Below are 23,446 nucleotides of genomic sequence, written 5' to 3' on the forward strand. Positions count from 1 at the left end.
TTCACTCTGCTGTGTCTCTCACATAGGCATCAGTTGATCCCTATCGCTAATACAAAGTGCTCCTTCTTGAAAAACACTGAAGAGAGTTTATCAGTTTCCTCTTGTCTTTAACAAATCATCACCAGTTTCATGGCTTGAAAGAACAGATTTATTCTGCTGCAATTTTGGAGGTCAGAAGTCCAACATGGGTTGTTAAATCACATGTCAATAAGGCTACATTCCTTCTGGAAGCTCTGGGGGCAAATCCCTTTCCTTGCCTTTTCCACCTTCTAGAAGACACTTGCATTCCATTGCCTGTAACCACTTCCACCATCTTCAAAGCCGGCATCGTAGCATGTTCAAATCTCTTAGACTACAACCTGTTTCCCCAAGCACATTTCTTTCTTTGAGGATAGCTCTCCTGCATCCCTCTTATAAGGACCTTTGTGATTACATAGGGCTTTCCCAGATAATCCAGAATAATTGCCCCATCTCAAAATGCTTTACTTAATCACACTGCAAAGTCACTATTGCTGTGTAAGATCACATAACAATCCATAGCCAAAGATTAGGATGTGTACCTTTGGGGGCAGAGGGATATTATTGAGCCTACTTTAGAGGGTTCTGAGGTCATTGGCAACTGAGCTACCATAGAATCTTTCCTACTCCAAATACTTTAAGATATTGTAAAAGATTGGAATATTTTATTTAAATATATACCTGAGCACCAAGAAACAATGGGAAAGTCCTACAGGCCAGAAAGGAAGGGGAACTGCAAAGTCAAAAAATACAAGCATACAGCTGGTGGGGGTGGGGCAGGAGTTCTGGAATGGGAAGGCAGGAAGAAGTTCCCAGATCAGAACAGTCCCTAAAGAGGAAGGACTTGGCTTTCAAACCAGGCAGGACTGGGATGGAGAGCTAAAACCACTTACGAGCATTTCTAGAAAGCTGTATTTTCAGTGTAAGGTGTTATAGAAAAACTACACCACCACACCCAGGGTGATAGCAAAGGTATTTGAGTCCCTTCAAAAAGTTTTTTGCCAGAAAGAGAAGCTCTAAGAGTCTGGAGTTTAAATGTCACTACCCAGGCATGTAGGAAGCTGATTCTGATCAATCAGCCAAGCAATTCAGATAAAAGCTGATCACAGGCAGTGATGGGATCTAGGGAAGGAAAACTCTCAGAAGGAAATCCAGAATGATTCAGGAGGGACAGTTGCAAATCAGAGCCCTCACACCAGTCCCAAAGACAAAAGAAAAACTTTTCTGTCAATCAAAAATCACAAAACACGTAAGGAAAAAAAAAAAGAACTACACTAGAGAGAGAAGACAGACACAGCAAAAGAAGAATTAGAGCCCCCAAGAAGTTGAGGTAATAGAACTAACCAAAATTATGAACTAACTAAAATTATGATGTTTAAACTGACTAAAAAGAAAAAAGGATAAAAACAATATGGACAAAAAAAATTTTTTTAAAGAGAGACTTGAAAAAGAGCCAATAGAGCAAAGCCAAGGAAAGTAGAAAGAAGAGAAACATATTAGAGGAAGGATAAATAAAGCTTCCTTAAAAAAGAAAGAATGACAGGCCTTCAGAAAAATTATTTAAGAAAGAGAATAAGGCTAAATTTCCCCAAAATGTCATTAGCTGATTAAGAATAGCTATCAAAAACTCAAAACAAAAATCATACTTAATGATAAAACCTGAGGAACATTTCCTTCAAAATGTACGATTAAGACCAGGGTGTTATCACCCCTTCTATTCAGCATTATAGTGGAGATCTTAGACAACTGAGTAAGAGTGAAGCTGCAGAGGAAACACAGCTGTCATTATTCCTATTAACAGCAGTGGCACATGAGAAATAAAACAAGAGACTGCAAATATTAAAACTGGTAAGATAGAGAAAAGTTTCTATGACTAGAAACAATACACAAACATCAACAGCATCCTGATGCACACCCCCCAAAATCTGTTATGCATTTTTTTAGGATGTGATTTGTAATGGGCCCCACAAATATCAGGTATATATAAGTAAATCTAAGAAAGGTATAAGACCTTCAAGGAGAAAATTGTGAAATTAATTGAAGCACATAAAAAACTGCATTAAATGAAGAGATATAACATGTTTATGAGGGAACACTTATTTAAATAAACCATCGATTTGCCTCCAATTTAGCCTACAAATTCAATCTATTTCTTTTTTTTTAAGATTTTATTTATTTATTTGCTACAGAGAGATCAAAAGTAGATATAGAGGCAGGCAGAGAGAGAAAAGGGAGTAAGCAGACTCCCTGCTGAGCAGAGAGCCAGATGCAGGACTTGATCCCAGGACTCTGAGATCATGACCCGAGCTGAAGGCAGAAGCTTAACCCACTGAGCCACCGAGGTGCCCAAATTTGATCTATTTCTAATTAAAGTCTCAATAAGTTTTTTTTAGGGTGGAACTTGATACAACGATCCATTAATTTCCATGGAAGTATAAATGTTACTTGTCACCAAAGGATTAGGAACATCTTTTTTTTTTTTTTTTTTTTTTTAAGATTTTTTTTTTTTTTTTTTTTTTTATTCACTTGACAGACAGAGATCACAAGTAGGCAGAGAGACAGGCAGAGAGAGATGGAGGAGCAGGCTCACTGCGGAGCAGAGAGCCCGATGTGGGACTCGATCCCAGGACCCTGGGATCACGACCTGAGCCGAAGGCAGAGGCTTTAACCCACTGGGCCACCCAGGCGCCCCGGATTAGGAACATCTTTTAAGATTAAAGAGAAAAGCTGTATCTGCTCCACTCCTTCTCAGCCCAGAGGCACCTTTGCCAGCACCATGCTTAAGAAATGCTCTTAGTAGCAAATCAGCTTTCAACTAACCATTCCAGACTCTCTATTTGTTGTTGTTTTCACCAAGCTCTGCAAAACCTGGGCCTGACTCTATATCTTTTGGGCAGGTTTTATTTATTTTTTTAATCAGTAAAACTAAATATACAAATAAAACTAAAAAACTAAGTTAAAAATTCAAACAAATATCACAACTTGTTGTAATGGTTCGATAATTAAAACCAAGTAGTTGACACAGGTCTAAATAAATCAACAGTGTAGGCTTGGAGGGAGATGGAATTCCAAATCAGCAGGGAAAGAGGGGGCTTTCAATAATAGCGCTGTGACAATTACCTACAGATTCTGAAAAAGAATAGGAGTAGTCCCTACCTCACACCATAGATTTAAATCCTAAATATGAAATAAAACCAAACTTTTAGGAAAAATAAAGAAAAATGTTTTGACTTTGTAGTTAAAAAAAGACTTCTTAAACAACCTCCCCCCCAATCAAGTATCATACTAATGTAGTGTCTACTATGTGCAAGGAACTATTCTGAATGCTTTACATTCACTAACTAATTTCATCTTCACAATAACCCTCAGAGGTAGGTAGTACTACTGCCTCCATTTTCCAGATGGGGAAAGTCAGACACAAAGATGTTAAGTAACTTGCCCAAGATTTCACAGCAAGGAAAGGATAGAACTGGGATATGAACCCAGGCTGTATGGCTGCAGATTCTGTGTTCTTACCTATCACACCATATACCACATTAAAATTTTAAGATTCTACACCATAAAAATCATCAGACAGGGGTGCCTGGGTGGCTCAGTATGTTAAAGCCTCTGCCTTCAGCTCAGGTCATGATCCCAGTGTCCTGGGATTGAGCCCCACATCAGGCTCTCTGCTCAGCAGGAAGCCTGCTTCCTCCTCTCACTCTGCCTGCTTCTCTGCCTACTTGTGATCTCTCTCTCTCTCTCTCTCTCTCTCTGTTAAATAAATAAATAAAATCTTAAAAAAAAAATCATCAGAAAATGTAGGATAAGCCCAGAACTAGAAGATATTTTGAGCTCATTATATCAAAGAATACCTACAAATCAATTTAAAAGAACAAAAAGCACTCAGTAAAGCAGACAAAGGTAATAAGAGGCAATCTGCCAAAGAAGATTCCAAAAGGCAATCAATACCTAAAAGATGTTAAATCTCATTATGTTATCAAGAAAATAAAAATCACAGCAATGGAAAATCATCTCACATGCACCAGATTGAGCAAAATTAAGCCTGATGACACCAAGGATGTGGAGAATCTAGAATTCATTCAAGTCAAAGTGTAAATTTTTGCAGCCACTTCAAAGAACAATCTGGAAGCACCTAAGAAAACTAAAAATACATATCCCTTATTAACCAGCAATTCTGCTTCTAGATTAATACCCAAAAGAAATACCCATGTCCCCAACTAGACATCATACATCAGGATTTTGCTGCAGCCTTGTCACAGTAAAAAACAGAAAACCACTTCAGAAACCATGACTATGGCATTCATAATCACTGATGTGATCACACTGTAGAATACAAAAGATTTTGATCTATTTCTATTAAATCAATAAATTTCAAATAAATTACATAAATATATAAGACATACCACTTAATAAATTTTCAAGCACACAAAAAGTTACCCTATTTATGTTTTTTTTTTTTAAGTGGGGGGAGAGAAAGAGAAAATTATAAGCAGGCTCCACACCCAGCACTGAACCTGACACAGGGCTCCATCTCACAAATCTGAGCTGAAAGCAAGAGTCAGATGCTTAACTGACTCAGCTACCTAGGGGCCCCACAAAAAGTCACCTGATAGTTTGACCTATTAGTCAACCACAAAGACTATCATAAGTACATAAACGTGCTTAGAAATGACAGATGTTGATTTTAGAATAGTGACGACTTTTGAGAGGGGAAAAATGGGAAAGGAGATGGAGGTGGCCTTTAGCTGTGTAACAACTTCTAAAAAAACAGGGAGATGTGGCAAAACACCGGCATCTGAGGAATCAGCCTGTTGGGTTCCCAAGAGTCTACCGTTACATCTTCTCTGCACATGAAATATTTCCTAATTAAAACCAGCCTTGAAAATGTAACAGCCTCTTTCTTACCATGGCACCAATTTTAAATTCTCCTATTTTGCTTTCCTCTGTCAATTGGTCCAACGTTCCTCATCCAGCCTTTGTTTCCACTGTTCCCCAAACACAGGCACATAAATCAAGATATTCTCAATCATCTCTCAAATATTTCATATTAATTTTCATCTGTGCATCTTCAAGGACTGTCCATATTCTCTCCTTTGATGGGCTCCCAGTTAGGAAAAAGGAAGGCTTTCAAATGATGGTAGTATATACCTGAAGGCAGTAGCCAATGATCTGTTCTATCTTCGCTTGTTTACAACAGAAAGCAAAGCTCTGGACAGGTCACACTTGGATGGTCCCATGTGTGAAAAAGACGCCACCCTGTTTCTCCTTCTTGTGCCTAACTCCCAGGCATAGGCATGTGGACACACACAAAATACACATTCTCATCTGTAAGCTGGAGCAGAACATTGAGTTAACCGGCCAGTCTGAAACAAATTCTGCAGTTATAACTACAATAGTATGACTGTCCAAACATAAACTTATTTGGGCTATCACAATTTTGTGATAAACCCCCAAAATATCTTTTAATAAAATAATTGAAAACAACATAAATGTTACATTCTGTGTGGCTAATGTTTCTAACACATTGCAACACAGAGTCCACACATATTCATAATTAATTTTTAAAATTAGAAATAGCACCCAAAGGTTTGTTATGTCTTTAATTAAATTCAGTTAATTAAATTTGCCTATCAGAGTTTCTTTAACTTTTACTGTAAAGAAGCCCTTTAAAGACAGGAATAAAACTATTTATTTCTGACTAGTGGTAATTATATGTTTTGGTTGGCTTGTAATTTCGAAGAGAATGGGGCTATATGAAGTCTTCCAAACTAGTGATCTAAAAATTATTGATTCTGATAAAATTAATTCTAACTGTATAATTAAAAAGCTTAAGTTTGTCCCTAGAACTTGGTAGACAAAGGAACTGCAAGAATCCTTTGTTCGATAATAACAACAGTTTCCTATGAGACCAATTGTAAGAGAAAGTAAATTTAGACCTATGACAAATAGTTTCCTTCCTTTGGGAGACAGAATACTGATAAAAACAGATTATGGATCTGTTAACTCATGGATAGCAATGTTTTTATGAGCAGGAAGCACCAACCTTTCCTGTTTTCTCTTTAAAACAAAGAGAAGTGTATGGCATGAAAAGAGCTTCTAAAAAGAGAGATTAGAGGAGTTATAATGGAAAAGACACACAAAGCAGGATTAGAAAAGTATCTACAACTGGCATTACTTCCCCAGCCAAGCCCTGAAAGGAGGAGGTGAGGGCAGACCCAAGAGTTCACAGGGGGTGGACTGTGAGGAAGGCGCTAGTGGAAGGGACAAGGCAATCCTAACCAGGGCTCACAAGACAGCAGAAATTCACAGAACACCAAAGCCCAAGGCTACCTGGCGGGTCATCTCTTCCCTTCCATTTTATGGGTGATAAGAGTAACGAAATTCCATGCCCAGTGACACAGAGGCAGAACTGTGGCAAACTTTCTGCTTGGTGTGTTTTTTTTTTCTCCCTGTGGGAACATATCATAGTGTGCAGCATTATATTTAAGTAACTTTTAACACTGAGATATAATACTAACAACGTTATAATGCGTAAGATACAGTTCTTGCTTTGTAGCCAGATCCTTGTGGGTTTGCATAGCATCTCTTCAACTTACTCCCCAGGAGACTTGGTTGCATAGCCACGTAAAAACAGAAAAGTAAAGTCTTCTACTTATATGACTTTTCCATTAGTTAACTACCAAATTCATTTTGTGTTTTTTATTTTCCTTTTATCCAACCCAGAAATGTTGGCACATACACTGACATGCACACAAAAGTGCACAGTGCACTGTCCAGAGTAAGGGAGCAAGAAGGAAAGTGTTTATCTTCGACATCACTCTAGCACGTAAAATTGTTCAAAAAAAGCATGCATGTACTTGTACACTTGTGGATACATGCAACGCCATTACAGAACAAAGAAAAAAATACATTGTGCATAATGATCTTTATAATCTAGATTAAGTGTGTGTTGAAATATTAAACCACTACACTAAACTTTTCAAATGATGAAGTTGCTAGAATATTCTAGAGGGAGGAATAGAAGAACAAAATTACTGCCCAGAAGAGGAATGACTTCTGTAATAGACATCTTTTGCCTTTACAACCCCGCACATCCATCTCCTATAAGCCTCTTAATCACGGTGTTTCACAGCCCCATTTGAACACCACCAGCACAGAGACACACAATGTAGGCCTCTCAATCCTGGTTGCCTAGCCTCCTATCCACAGTGATTGGTCCATGGAATGGGTCCATAAACAATGGGTCAATCAGCTGTTCCCTTCCATAATGAAAGGATATTGAAAGGAAAATAAACGGTTTCCTCTGGAATACCAAGCTTTAAGAACAATTAAAATTGATGCTGCCAGTGGCCACTTTGGCACATGGAAAAAATCTGTCTTCAAAAAGAATGTAAGCAGTGTCAAGCTGAGCTGAGAAAAAAGGAGCAAGAGAGTTCTGACCCTTTCTGAGCCCCTTGATCCAGCCATACTTGACAATCTACCTGTTTGGATGTCCCAATTCCAAGTATGCTTCCAAGGGTTTGTGCTCTCTCAAAAACATATTATTTAAAGCTCATCGAAAACCCAAAAAGAATTCTGGTTAATATAAGCTTCATCTCCCAAGTGTTGATCATAAATTTTTTAATACCTTCCAACTTTTAGAGCTTTTGTCTTCCTTCACAATTAGGACCACTTTCCCTACCTAGACTAACTCAAAGTCCTTCACCTTGAATGTAGGCTTTTAAAAAACATAAGCTCCCGGGGCACCTGGGTGGCTCAGTGGGTTAAGCCACTGCCTTCGGCTCAGGTCATGATCTCAGGGTCCTGGGATCGAGCCCCACATTGGGTTCTCCACTCAGCGGGGAGCCTGCATCCCCCTCTCTCTCTGCCTGCCTCTCTACTTGTGATCTCTCTCTCTCTCTCTGTCAAATAACCTTTAAAAAAAAAAAAAAAACCATAAGCGCCCCCGTTTTAGCTGAAAAGACCTCCTGGAAACTTGAAGGACAAAACAAGAAGGGAAATCAGTGATCCAGAGAAATGCCCTACACCATCTGCTGTCTGCAAACAGCCTGTCTAAACTTACCAAACTTAACTCCAGCCTGAACTCTACCACAGAGCAGGTCAGCGGTTGCTTGCAGATTGGGAGCAGGGGTTGTGCAGCAGGAGAGAGGGATTACAAGGGAGGATAAGCAAACTGTGGGGCACAGGGTCTTGAATGTTGCCATGGGGTTCAGAGGCTTATGTATATACCAAAATTTACTAAATTTCTACTGTAAATACATGCAGCTTATGGTATGTAAATAATACCTCAATAAAACTTTTAACAAAAGACACCTTTCCAAGAAAAAGCATTTTACAGTATCATCCTTCTTCAGGAATGAAGCAAATCATAATGCCTAGAGTTGCCAATGCAACTTAGTGAAAAGGAAGAAAAGTTACACACCAAGAAGGGTAGAGCAGGAACACAATGATGACTGGGACATTGATAAGATCCTTGAATCATGCCCCTGCTCTAGACTACCTGCTTCTGGACATTTATCTACATGAAAATAATAAAGCTTACTATTTTAAGCAGCAGTAGCTGGGTTTGTATTACTGAGGGCTGGACTCTATTCCCGATACAGTGGTCTTCGGTCTTTTTCTAAAGCCACTAAGATCTGGTCCTTCCCATACTGGTGATCTGTTGTTTCTAATCTTGGAATGAAGTCCAAATCCCAGGCTAACAAATTCAAGGACGTGAAGAGCCTGGATGACTGCTGGAGGTAATTCATTAGCCACTATTCCCCACTTCCAGCCAGACTTCAAATTCTTTCAAAGAGCCTTCTATATTTTAAGTGCCATATAAGCAAGGCACATGTTTTTCTGATATTCCTAACTCCTGGCTAAGCGCCTGGTACTCAAAATACACTGCTGAATCAAAGAGCTCATGAAATTGCTCACTATGCTTTAAGGACAGGTAAATGCTTCTTCCCTAAACAGTAATATTTGGAGGAAAGAAACTCAGCCTAATGATGTCCCAGATTATCCTTTCTCTATATAACCTATAAAAATTGGGGCACCTGGGTGGCTTAGTGGGTTAAGCCTCTGCCTTCGGCTCGGGTCATGATCTCAGGGTCATGGGATCAAGCCCCACATTGGGCTCTCTGCTCAGTGGGGAGCGTGCTTCCCCCCCACCCTACCGCCTACTTGTGATCTCTTTCTCTGTGTCAAATAAAATTTTAAAAATTAATTTAAAAAATAATAATTTTCATTCTTTCATCAGATACCCACCACATTTCAAAATAAGAGGCAAAGAGCAACTTGAACTATTCTTAAAATATTTCTCATTACTTCTACATGGTTTTTTTTAGCCTCTGAATTCTACCAGGGTAAGTGAATTGCTTTGAGGATGAAAGAGGAATATAGAACATTGGACAAAACTGGATTTGATTTTGTATTAAGTTCTTCAAAACTATTTTGTCAGCACTAAAGAGAGGGAAGTGATGATAATAGTGGAGGATAAGAAATCTAAAACAGGAGTAAGATTCAGAGGGACTATATCACCAAAATGTACCCCAGCATCCATAAACACATGAAGAAAGCAAAGACCGCAGACAGCCTTCCCTGTTCCTGCTTCAACATTCATCATGAGCAATTACCCTTCATCACTGAACTCTCCCTCTGAACTTCTGCCTAATGTGGAAAACTGAAGAACAACTCAGCGATGATCAAGGACGTGTTTCTGTGATACCAAACATCTGGACAGAAACTTGAAAATTCTATAAATAATCTAGATCTTGCTAAATATCCACACGTTTAGTGTTGAAGCCAGGACCTCCGTTCCTGGTTTCTTTTTCATTCTTCAAATGACACAAAGACGCCCCACGTGCCTTTGTCACGTATTCTCCTTCCTTATGCTCTCCATGGTGCCAAGCAGATTTTCTATTCACAAAACACATATACATGTTACATAATATCTGCTAAGAAGAAGTTATAGAAAAGAATTCAAAAGCATAGGATCCTGACATGTTCCAAGGGTAAGAGTTCGAGGTGGCACTCACAGCTGCCAACCAAGTGCCAACTTCCCCCCATTCCTGCTTGCTGTGGAGCAGTTCTGGTAGACAAGAAGTGGGGTTACAGGCACAACAGCCCTGCACTGATTCTCTCATTCAACCACTCATCTCATTCAAATGTCAACCATATGCCACGGCTGTGCTGAGCAGTCAGGAGAGGAAAAGTGATAAGGACCCTGTCCATACTGTTGAGGGGCACAGAGTTTGCCCTATGGAAAGCAGAATAACTGCTCTTTCCAATAGCCTTATTGATCAATTCCAGAACCGAGTCTTAGCCCCCATCTTACTTAACAGCATTTGAGACAGATGTTCAATTTTACCTCCTTAAAATAACTTGCATTTGGCTTCTAGGACACCAACCTCTACCTCTTACCTTCTCAGGCTCCTTTCCTGGTTCCTACTTGTCTTCTGAGCTCTTATTTAAAAGGCCCCTTGGTTCACACCACAGACGACTGCACTTCTCCATCTATCCTCACTAACTTGTGGATCTCATCCAGCATCAACCCTAAAGCCCATTCTCTATGTTGGTGGCCACCAGGATTTTAACTTCCAGCTACTCCCCTCTCTGAACTTCATTGTTGTCAGCCTCCCTACTGGGTGACGTCTCTGTCTGGGTATCTGATTGGAATCACATCTAATACTGAATCCCTTATCTTCCTCCCAAAGCCTCCTCCACCCACAGTCTCCCCATTCCTATTAATAGAAGATCCATCCTGCCAGTTGCTTAGGCCATAAATCCTAAAACTTTCCAATCCACCAGAAAGTTATGCTGGCTCCACTTTCAAAATACACCCCAAATTGGACTATCTCCCTTACACTGACCTCACACTGGTCCAAGCCCTCCACATCTCTTCCCTAAATTACTGCAGTAGCCTTCCGTACAATCTCACTACTTCCACTGCGGTGGTCTAAAATCCATTCTCAATTCAGTGGCCAGACAACATTTTAAAGGAAAAATCAGGCCCAAAGCTACCAATGGCTACCCGTTTCACTCTATATAAAAGCTCTTATCCTTCCAGGGGACTCAAGGCTTTCACACCTGCATCTCACACCTTCTCTGACTCACATCCTACACCCCTCCGTGCCCTACTCACTCTCTCCCAGTCACAATGGACTCATCTCTGTCCCTTGCAAAAACCAGGCATAATCCTCTTCCTCGATCTTTTCAAAGTTCCATCTATCTGAAACGCTGTTCCCAGATATTTGTCTTTCATCGCCTTCAAATCTTTGTCCCAGTGTTTGTCTTCCCAAGCAGGTTAATCCTGGCCATATATTAAATATGGATTTATCCTCCCCTACCCACCCATGCCTCACCACGCTTCATTCTTCTTGCTCCATTTCTCTCCACAGCACTTTCGTACCTTTTCATATGATGTATAATTTATTTACTTACTCACTCACCACCTACTTCATCCCATAAACTTAAGACCCATGAAAGCAGCACAGTTTGGTTTGTTTTGCCTATTGCTCTTAAAGCTCAGTGAATCTTTATTTTCGGAATGAATAAAATAAAACATTATTTGGGATCATCTTATATTTATATAAGACTAAAAATAATGCATTAGACTAATAATGTAAAAAATCCTAGCCAACTATGATTTAGAGTACAATTTTACAGGAAGTGGACTTGTTCTTGGGAAACGTTACAGGAAAACCGGGGAAGTGTATGAAAGGTTGGCCAACAACAGAGGATAAGAGTATTTTAAGAAACATATTAGAACCGGGGCACCTGGGTGGCTCAGTGGGTAAAGCCTCTGCCTTTGGCTCAGGTCATGATCCCAGGGTCCTGGGATCGAGCCCTGCATCGGGCTCTCTGCATAGCGGGGAGCCTGCTTCCTCCTCTCTCTCTCTCTCTGTCCACCTCTCTGCCTACTTGTGATCTCTGTCTTTCAAATAAATAAATAAAATCTTAAAAAAAAAAAGAAAAGAAAAGAAACATATTAGATCCTAACAGGAATATATACAACTAATGTCTACTTATTATTATTTTTAACCCAATGTTAACTTTAATGTTTTAAAATATTTGCCTGCCTTCTAGATTTGACTTTTAATAAATTATTTTTTTTAAGATTTTATTTATTTAGAGAGACAGTGAGCATGAAAGCAGGGAGAGAAGAAGAGGGAGAGGAGAGAGAATCTCAAGCAGACTCTGTACTGAACACGGAGCCCAACATAGGGCCTGACCTCACGACCCTGAGATCAGAGCCTGAGCCAAAACCAAAGGTCAGATGCTCAATTGACTGAGTCACTCAGGCACCCCTAATATTTAATCATTTCTCATGATTAAATACTATAATCATTTTTATCATTTTTATGAAGTTTTCATTAGGTATGTTTTGCCGGTGGTGAAAAGGGAACAACCATTTCTGTAAAATCAATTTGAGGAGTATTCAGAGTGTATAGCTTTTACTATACACTCTACAGTTGTTTTTGTTTTTCTTTTTAAAGAAAATGCTACACACTGAAGGATCTAGCAAAGAGAAAGCTATGATCTCTGCCAACAACGACCAAAAAAAAATGGTTAATGATCTAGCTGGGGTAAAAAGCAAACACAAAGCTATGTACGATATGGAAAGTTGGGATGGTCAATGGCAAAGTAAAACAAAATCTTACAATACCGACTCTCAGCCCTCACTGTAATTTAGAATTAGGAAGGAAAAAAATAATCACATGCCTTCACTTTCTCCTCGGATCTAACTAAATTAATCTGGAGTGGCACTCAAATAGTAAGATTCCCAAGTAAAAATGTGAGGAAACAATGCCTTCTGACTAAGGAAATAAGAGGCTTTATTTGAGTAACTTTACAAAGACAGAGCAAGGTATTCTAGGCTGAGGGCAGAGGATCAGCAAAAACAAAAAGGCAACAAAGGGCATTTTGTGTGGGGAATTCTCTGTGGTGAAAAGATGTCAAGGGCTGCAGATGGGAGGGGCATATGGTGAAAGATCTCGAAGGACCCTTACGGAATTTGGGTTGATTCTCTAAGAAATTTCACCTATTACCACAAATGGGTTGGGATCACTTGTTTTACAGTGGTAAAGTAATCTGGAGTATAAATTCAGATGAAATGAGACACGAACAAAAAGGATCTAAACCTAACCTGCCTTCACCAGTCGTGTGTGTGTGTCTGAAGTGATAATGACCCATTTTTAAACCCCTTAAAACTGTATGCAAATCAAGGCACCGAAATATTCAAATCTCACTTTTCAAATATGGGCTGAAATATAATTTTCCCAGAATGAATTGTTTCTTTCTTTGTAATGCCTCTTACATCGTTAAACTTTATGAAAGTCAATAACCTCACTCTAAGTAGAGAAATGGCATAAATAGCACATTTTTGTTACCGTTTTTAAATCAAAAGGCTGGAAATTTTACAAACATACTTGGCAAAAAAGCAGACTATAAATAGCACAACATCACATGAAAATCTCAGGTTCTATAAACAGGGAATCATTTTTAAATAAAAAATGCAAGAAAATAACCAGGAACCACTTAAATATTTTAAATTCATTCAGTAGTTCAACGAGAACATGGAGAGAAATAACACAAACCTAACCACACATGAAAATATTAAACAAGAATAATTTGAAAAACGATGATCAGAATTTTGAAAAATAACAGTGTAATCATTTGAAAGAAACAGCAATGAACAGATTTTTCTTTGGCTGAAATACTAATGTTTCTCATTTATTTTGGAGTTAAGACCGAACAAAATTATAGTTTTCCAGCACTCTAATAACCAGAATGAGACTCAAAAAAATGTATAGGTAAATCATTCCATATTTTACTTACTATACCGCAGTCATTTTTTTTCTTACAACTAAAAGATTAATATTACGACTTTGCTGACTCCATAGAGCCTGCTTGAGTCAACACCAGCTCTCATTAATTGCTAGAATCCCAATAGCTTAAAAAATCTTCATTATCACAAGCAGGTTTGTAATTCAGAAATTTAAAATAAACTTTTTCCTCTTGAAACTGTAACAACTTAATTTTTTCTTTCTGTGGCACATCCAAAGCATTTATCCACATTTTCCCATTTTATCCTAAAAACTCATGAGGGAAGGATGAAAAATATCATCACCAGTTTATAAATGGAAAAACTGAAGCTTGAATAAAGTAAGCTGTTTGCCCAAGGTTAAATTCCAAGCAAGTTGTAGAGTTGATATTCAAACTTAAGTTTTCTTCCTGAACCCAATTCTTTCTCTTCCTATAGACTGCAGAGATATTTTTTTAACCTTTATGTATGGTATGTTTTATCTACTTTAAGACAATTCAGTTTCAGAGATATTAAAATGTAAATTTTTGTAAATCAGAGCCTGAGAATGGATATAAACCAGTATAATTTTTGATGCTCTATGGGAATTTTTCCCAAAGCAAGCAAAGTTATAGAGGAAAAAATTGAAAAAAAAAAAAAAAATCAAAGGGCGCCTGGGTGGTTCAGTGGGTTAAAGCCTCTGCCTTCAGCTCAGGTCATGATCCCAGGGTCCTGGGATTGAGCCCGGCATGGGACTCTCTAGAGCTCAGCAGGGAGCCTGCTTCCCTTCCTCTCTCTCTGCCTACTTGTGATCTCTGTCAAATAAATAAATAAAATCTCAAAAAAAAAAAAAAAAAAGATCAAGAAAACAAACTTGGAAAGAATTTAGAAGAATGAATATGGGAAAAGAAACCTCTGAAATGACCCTTCTCATTTTAAGATCAGGTACTTATGTTCTTTACATTCTCAATTGAAACTATTCATATATATGAATATATATTATATATATAATATACATATATTAAAAATCAGCAGTGCAACTCCTAAAAGTCTCTTCTTCTCTGCTAAGGAAGCACAAGGACATAAATTATAAATCTTCTAAATGTTCACATATTTTAGAATAACACTTATTTCATATTCTTAAAATTGCCCACAAATCATAAGTATAATTTTAAAAAGTTGTCACTCTTTGTCAAAGCATTTTCAATCAGAAGTATTCTAAAACAAAATACTAAACATAAAACAGGCCACTACCCAAAGTACTTTTCATTTGCATTTATGTCGTAAGCAGTATGAAAAAGATTCATGCTATTTCTACATTTTCTCCAATTTCTTTATAACTTCTTCACTCCCCTAACTTCTCTAACCCAGGAAGATATTCCCTATCCTAAATTTTAAGGTACCTCAAGTCAGTCATTCCCTTCTATCACACTTAATTTTCCCATTCCATGAATCCTAACTAGATCCTGTTTTCACACCGTGGGGAGGTTTTTGTGTTTGTATGTGTTTATTACTTCCCACAGTTCTCAGCAGAGTATACACGCAAATAGGCAAATGTTTATTGACTTAAGAAAGCTCCTGAGGTCATACAAAGAAAAGAGTAATTAAAAAAAAAAAAAGAGGCTTCACAAAGCCATATTGATTTTAAGGCCCAGTTTGTTTCACTGGTATCTTCCCAAACTGAGAACAGTGCCTGTCATAAACAAATAAATATTTATTGAGTTAACAAACATTCAGTTTCTTGAAATATACTTAAGTTCTGAAGCCAGTTTTCTTCTTTCTTCTAACACCATGAAGGTGCAGGGAAAAGAATTCTGCTTCTCCTCTTTGTACCATATCTATAAACAGTTTATGGTCACTACACAAACTTATCCAGTACTAGGGATCCTATGGATTAAAATGACCAAACCCAGGGAGCCTGGCTGGCTCAGTGGTTAAGCGTCATCTCAGGTCATGATTCCAGGGTCCTGGGACCAAGCCCCACATTGTGCTCCCTGCTGGGTGGGAAGCCTATTTCTCCCTCTCCCACTCCCTCTACTTGTGTTCCCTCTCTCGCTGTGTTTCTCTCTGTCAAATAAATAAAATATTTGAAATTAAATTACCAGGGGTGCCTGGGTGGCTCAGTGGGTTAAGCTTCTGCCTTCAGCTCAGGTCATGATCTCAGGGTCCTGGGATCAAGGCCCACACCGGGCTCTTCACTCAGCATAAAGCCTAAGACCTGCCTCTCTGCCTACTTGTGATCTCACTCTCTCTGTCAAATAAATAATTAAAATCTTTAAAAATAAATGAATAAATAAAATACTATGACCAAATCATAAATAACAAGAATCAACTGCACCTTTGGCTAGTGATCAGAAGACCATGACAGGTTTGAGGGACGTTCCTTCAAGCTATTTGAGTGACATGCTTTCTGGTCCAATCATGAATTTGCTCTCATCTGAGTCTCATCTGCAGGCCATCTGAGCATGTGGACAGTCTGGCTCACAGAGTCCTAAGTTCCTCAAGAAAATGCTTCAACACAAAAGCAGGCCGTGGCCTTTACACCCGCCACTCCCATATGCAATCCTGGCTTTACTAACACTTTTAGAAATGACCTCAGACTCAATCCTTCAACTCTGTGCAATTTTAGAGGTAGTTATCCTGGTGAGATTGGAACCTATGAAAGGTCTACCTATTTGTACCTTAGGACTATCTCCTAAGTCTTCAACTTCAGCCCTGCCGCCAACTACTTCACAATTCTCATCTTCAATTATGGAGGGAGAGACGAGGGAAGATACAGAATCTCAGTAAGAGTAGTGGCTCATTTTCGCCATCTGTTTAAGACCTGGTCCAACTTTTTTACCTTTCACTCACCTCCAATCTAAACTGCTCACCTTATTTAAGCTTGCTCACAATATATAAGAAGTAGACATTAATTCATCTTAAGAAATATCCTTTTTATTTAAAAAGTCTAGGATTTAAAAGGATGCTAACCATTTTACAGCCTTATGAATTTCTAATTAAGGTTTACTGCAATAGCTATTCAAATCAACAGAATATACTTTGAAGGTCAGTAAGTTGAATTAGCTATATAAGTCTTAAAATGTTCCTTTAGAATCACCTTTCTCCTTGTTTTCCTAATACACAGTGAATACAACTAGAAGGGACATATCTTGAAAACAACTAGACTTAAAAATAACTTGCCTTTTAATATATACTGCACTTTAATCCAAACAAATCAACTGTATTATGTATATATATATTGCACTTTAATTTCTATAGACGTCTCAGTCAAGCAAGCAAGCAAAGCAGATCTTCCACTGTAAGCACACATTATAAGGCTAAGTGTCTGGTGAGCAGATGACTAAATCACGGGGTGGGAGCAAAAGTCAGGGCACAAAATGGTGAATCTGAAGTTCTAAGCAGACCATCCACGCTAATAAAAGAAAATATCCGGAGCAGTGGTCAGCACTTACTTAATAAGCAATCAATATGATCAACATGCTTCAGGTGAGACAAAGGTAGATTTTGCTCGGAAACTTGACACACTCTCCAATTACAAGGAGATGAATCACCAGGTGTTTTACAATTCCCCTCCCCCATGCCTACTATCAGTGACCATGCTGATTAGATTCCTACTAACTAGCCAGAAAAGCAGACTTTATTCCACTGTCTCGCCTTCAAAGCTTAACAAGCATGTTCATATACAAAGGAACAGTAATGGTAAAATGATCCAGCCTTGCTCTTCTGTTGGTGACCACAAGGCAGCCTCTCCATTCCAAGGATGTAACCTAAGCTTGCACAGATGGCCTAGCTCTCTGCTAATGCAGGGGAGTTGGGTTTGTTTTCAGGGTGGGTGCTGCAAACTGCCAGGTGTATTTATAGAAGGGAGCAAGACTAGGATGGAGGGATGATGACAGAATAGGAAGTTTCTTCCACCTGGGAGAGAAGCCTGTGGAAAGATCTGGATCCCACAGTCTAGGTTCTAGTCCTGACTTGCCAACTAGGCAAACTTAGCGGAGGAAAAAAAAAAAACAAAAAAAAAAACCTTTTTGGTCTGTTATCTTAAGTATAAAATGTAGACAATGCCCCTTGCCTTGGATGGCTGTCAGAAGGAGGAACGAAATCCTGGGATGTAGTAGGCAATGGATAAGCGTCAACCTGCTCCCCCATTCTCCTGTTCGCCCAGAACTGTGCCTCAAAAATCATACAGATAGACTGCGCCTTTAAACTAAAAGGCCCAAGCTTGTTAGCAAAAAAAAAAAGAAAGAAAGAAAGAAATGACTTGGGTGGAGACTTGCTTATTTACTGGAGGATCTCGCTTAAAATGGAGTTAGGATGTTAATAAGATGGAAGACCACATGGAAAAAGCATCCAGTATGAGCAAACGGACAAAAAAAGAATAAGAAGAAGAGGAAGAAAAAGAAAAAAAAAAAAAGGAAAGAAAAGAAAACCCTTTATGTAAGCACGAAACAAACTTCGGAAGCTGCGGATATCCTGTAAACCTACTCGGTGACCTCAATTCAAATCACAAGACCACGCAGAGCTAACCAAAATGCTCACTATCCATATGCCGCCTAGTCAGTTTCAGACCACGCTATTTTTGCAAAACTGTCCTCAAACCTGAGGCGGCTCTCCCGCTTCCAAACCCGCCCCAGATGGGTCTGGAAGCCAGGAGGGAGTATCAGAAGGAACTGCGATGGGAAAGTGGGAAGGTCTGGTCAAATGACTGAAAAACAAGGCGGTGGGTGAGGGGGCGGTGTAGAGCAATGTGGCAGCGCCGTGGCCAGTGAGCCAGAAAGACGACGGCTTCACAATGAAGGAAAGGAAGAGACTGCGACAAGCGCCGGCTCCTGGTCTCCGGCGAGCACTGATGGGGAGGCCAGGGGCGCGCACAGCGTGGGAAGACGGGAACCGGGTGCGGAATGAAGTCAGAGTCGCTGAGCAGGCAGGAAAACCAAGGAGGAACGGAGCAGGTGCAAAGCCCTCGGGAGCGGAGCACCGGGCTCAGGGTACTCACTGTGTAGAGCAGGTTCAGCGCACACAGGCAGTTCTTGGAACACGCGAAGCCCCCGCAAACCATCTTGGACCCTGTGGTTTCCGCAACCGCAGGTAAACGTGGCTCGGGCGGAGCCTCCGGGACAGCCTCTTTGTCCTTGCCTTCGGGGCCTGGCCGAGGCCGGGGTGGGGGGCCCTGGGCTGGGGCTGCAGTGCGCTGCGCGCCCGCCGCGACTCGAACCCGCTCTGGAACCTGCGGCCGCCGCAGCTGCAGCCGGAGCCCGAGCCCCGCCCAGCCCCCCTCCCGCCTCGCCCCGCGCGCTGATTGGCCGCCGGCAGGGAACAAAGGTAGAAATATGCAAATAAATGCGCTCCGCCAGCCGGGGGCCGGGAGGGGCGGGGCGGCCCGGGGGCGAGGGGGAGGGGTCGGAGGCGGTATGGGACCTAGCTCCAGGCCAGAGCGTGTGACCACCGCCTCGCTGTCGTTACCTGGGGAGCAGGTGAGGAGAAGAGGGCGGGGCCCGACGGAGATCCACGCTGGCAAGGAAGAATATGACAGCACCTCTCGGTTCTTGGCCCTGGTGGATGACGTGGCACCATTTTGAATGAGATTTGAAAATTAAGCACCTGGCCTTGTTTGAATGAATAGGTGGAGAAATAAATTAATGAATGTGAAAGATTTAAAAGGGACAATGAAGTGAGGGAAAATGAAAAGAAGAAAATAAGTGAAAGAATAAAAGGAGAGAATGAAATCTCTGCTACTCTTAGGAAATAGGTAAAGTACATGGCCTATAAATGTGATGACTCCTGTCAGGTCAAAATTTTTTCTGCAAGGATTTGCCAAATACTAGTAACTGTGAATATGTGCATGCAAGACAAAATCAGGAGAGGTAATTTTTGTCTTTCAATCTTGAATTTCAATAAGCTTTTCTTTTTTCACAAATAAGGATTGTGCAAATTTTTTTAAATGATACAGTCTTCACGTCAGTCTTTCCATTGGCATTATTGAGTGTCTGCTCTGGAAATACATCTTGTATTCTCAGAACCCTCACCTATAGATTGAGTTATTATGTTAAGCACTTTTTGCACAGTGCCTGGCACAAAGTAAGTGCTCAATGCATGTCAGCTAGTATTTGTAGATCTAACAGTTTTTTAATACCTGTTGTGTTCCAGGCAGTAAACTAAGCCAATAAAGGTTTGGTTGTTTCCTAGGACCTTCTCCCAAAAAAGGTTCCTTTTAAATAAAGAAATGTTCAGATACTTATGTGGAGCCTAAGGGCTCATGTTGAGTAAATTATGTGATAGCAAATGCTAAATATATGTTAAATAGAACACTGGAGCTGATCAAAATAGTGTTCATGTAGTTTTCTGCTCCCGCTTCAAAGCTCTCTTTACCTCTCCAAACCCTACCACACCAAGAAGGCTTCATTGATTCTTTAGCTTTTTTTCCACATTAACCTTTTGTAGACACTCAGAATTGTTTCAAAAATTACTCTGGAAAATAACCTTCCAACTCAAACAATACAGTGCTGCCCAGCTTTCCTTTTTAAAAGCCAGAGACTTATTAAAGAGGTATTAGCAGGAAGATCTATTTTTCCTCTTCTCATTCCTGGATGCTGCCAACACTGTTACCACTTCATTGCTCCCCCAACCATGGCAACTCTTCTTTGACTTCTTCATAATACCTTCTCCTATCTCCGTGTGGGTTGAATCTTTAATTTATCTCAGAGAAATGCCACCAGTATATTGGTCAGGGTCCAGTGGAAGGATAGAGGTCATTCAAATAGCATAATTAAAAAGTTTAATAAAGAGGCTATTTTTAAAAGTGTGGACAAGCTTAAAGGAAGCCAATAAAGAATAGTGGAGCAGCTCAGATCTAGCAAGAATGCGTAATTGCCACTTCCCTTAAGTCTGAACAGCAATTTAGGAAACAAGAACATACATCAAATGAGAGACAAAGAATAACTAGCTGATTATTTAACCATCTTTTAATGTCCACATGTGAACTATGACAGTTCCAGGAGGCCCCAGCCACAGAATGAGTCTACAACTACTTGCCAGTTTTAACTCACGAAACTTCACTTAGTACAAGGGTTACGTGTTTCAAAGTCTGTGGTCAGAGAAGAGTGCTCTTTCCCCAACTATCTCAAGGTTAACAGATCTCCCTCCCCCAGCCCAAAAAAGTGATTAACAGCTGGGGTAGGGATGGGAAAGATGAGAAAGACCCCTGCAGAACAATATGGGTCTTTAACTATTCCAAGGCATTGGCTGCTGAAGACTAAGGGAGCAGCAGAAGAGAAAAATCCCTCAATGGTACACTATTACAGCCCTCCAAACCTGAGCTAGAACAGTAGGATAAGGAGAGACCTCACAGGACATGAATGAAAACCAAGAACATGACTGGAGAACAAAGACCACTCCCCAGCAAACAAAATGGTAACAGTTAGGTTGTAACGCACAGAGACCTTCCAGGGGTCAGAAAGCTGGTGACTGGTTGTAAGGTACAAAATCTCTCTACACATACCTCCTTTCTGTAGAAAAAAAGTCTTGATCATTCCCTCAAAAATATTTGAAGCCAATGCTGATTGAATCTAATTAAACCACTAACAAATTCTGACCCCTTCCAACCATAGTTTAGACCGAGTTAAGCACCCAGTGCAACAACCTGATAGAATAAGGCATGTACCATTTTTGGGGAATAAATATTACTTAATTTATTCTCAGTAGTTCTTTTAAACATACTATCTGACACATAATAAAAGATTATGAAGGTTGTGGATGATTAAAAACTTGGGGCTTATGGTCAAAAGAAGAAATGGTGAATAGAACCAGACCCAGAGATGACCCTGATGTTAGAATTATCAGACAGGTCCCGAAAACTCAATGTGACAAATGTGTTAAAGAATTCCATGAAAAACAAATAGGAACATATGGGGAATTTTGAAAATCAAGATTGTTGGGAAAATTTTTAAATGAAATGAGAGATGCACTCAGAAAATTTTTTAAATGTGATTTAAGCAAACTGGATAAAACAGAAGGAAAAAAATCAGTTGAAAGTAGGTCAATATAAATTACTCAAACTAAAATACAAAGATAAAAAGACTCCAAAAAAAAAAAAATGCACCAGGGCCTCTGATATCTGTGGGACAAGATCGAGTAGTGTGTGTGCAGAAGACAAAAAAAAAAAAAAATCAGAGAGAATACATATGTAAAGAGAATAATGGTTAGGAATCTTTCAAACTCAGAACTATCAACCCACAGATCCAAAAATGGTCATTTCCACCATCCCCTACTGAGCAGAGGAACATAAGCCTGCCCAGATTCAACATGAGGGGAACACAGACTCCACCTATTATGGGAGGGTTGCAAGGTCACATTATAGAGAAGCATATATATGGGAAAACCTTCAGTGTATCATTGGAAAATAAAATCTGCCACAAGTAATGTCCTTTTTCCATATTATGCCTCCAAACTGCCCCTTTGTTGACAAATTGACCCCCCTCTTTTTAGAGCGAGAGAGAGTGAGAGAGTGCAAGAGCAGATGATGGGGGAGGGGCAGAGAGAGAATCAAGCAGGCTCCATGTCCAGCATGGATTCCAACACGGGACTCAACCTCAAGACCCTAACATCATGACGAGCCAAAACCAAGAGTTAGATGTTTAACCAGCTGAGCCACCCTACAAATTGCCTTTGTTTATGTGAGGAAAAAGAACAGGACATTAGACTGTAATTCTCAGGGAGTTTCAATGGAGACGAAGCTAAGAGACTACATTTTATTCTGTGGAAGAGGAAGTTTTATGTTTATATAATAAATTTATCTTTGGCCATAAAATCAATAGAATGGATAACTGAAATTTCTTTTTGTTTTTATTTTTTAAGATTTTATTCATTTATTTGTCAAAGAGAGAGAAAGAGAGAACAAGAGAATGAGGACAAGCACAGAAAACAGCAGGCAGAGGCAGAATCAGGCTTCCTGCTAAGCAAGGAACCAGATGTGGGACTTGATCCCAGGACCCTGGGATCATGACCTGAGCCGAAGGCAGAAGCTTAACCAACTGAGCCACCCAGGTCCCTGAAATTTATTTCCTTTAAAAATTGGGTCTCCTTTAGGGAAACCCTCCTACACTGTTGGTGGGAAACAACAGTGGAAAGCTGGAAAACAACCACTCTGGAAAACAGCATGGAGGTTCCTCAAAATGTTGAAAATAGAGCTTGACCCAGCAATTGCACTACTGGGTATTACCCTAAAGATACAAACGTAGTGATCCAAAGGGGCATGTGCACCCAAATGTTTATAGCAGCAATGTCCACAATAGCCAAACTGTGGAAAGAACCTAGATGTCCATCAACAGATGAATGGATAAAGAAGATATGGTATATATATACAATGGAATACTATGCAGCCATCAAAAGAAATGAAATCTTGCCATTTGTAACGACATGGATGGAACTAGAGGGTATTATGCTTAGTGAAATAAGTCAATCAGAGAAAGACAATTATCATATGATCTCCCTGATATGAAGAAGTTGAGAGGCAATGTGGGGGGTTTGAGGGGTAGGAAAGGAATAAATGAAACAAGATGGAATTGGGAGGGAGACAAACCATAAGAGACTCTTAATCTCACAAAACAAACTGAGGGTTGCCAGGGGGAGGAGGGTAGG

The 23,446-nt window shown here is 39.8% G+C and overlaps 1 protein-coding gene across 1 annotated transcript in view; it reads right to left on the reverse strand.

Moving 5' to 3' along the window:
• The window catches only part of TSPAN13 (tetraspanin 13), a 33,691-nt gene extending 14,645 nt beyond the window's left edge, over nucleotides 1-19,046 (reverse strand). Inside the window, exon 1 of the mRNA XM_046021410.1 lies at nucleotides 18,807-19,046. Coding sequence (XP_045877366.1) covers nucleotides 18,807-18,869 — 63 coding nt within the window. The 5' untranslated portion in view covers nucleotides 18,870-19,046. The remainder of the gene's footprint in view (nucleotides 1-18,806) is intronic.
• Nucleotides 19,047-23,446: the final 4,400 nt, after the last annotated feature.

This window comes from Meles meles, chromosome 10 (assembly GCF_922984935.1).
Source record: "Meles meles chromosome 10, mMelMel3.1 paternal haplotype, whole genome shotgun sequence".
NCBI lineage: Eukaryota > Metazoa > Chordata > Mammalia > Carnivora > Mustelidae > Meles > Meles meles.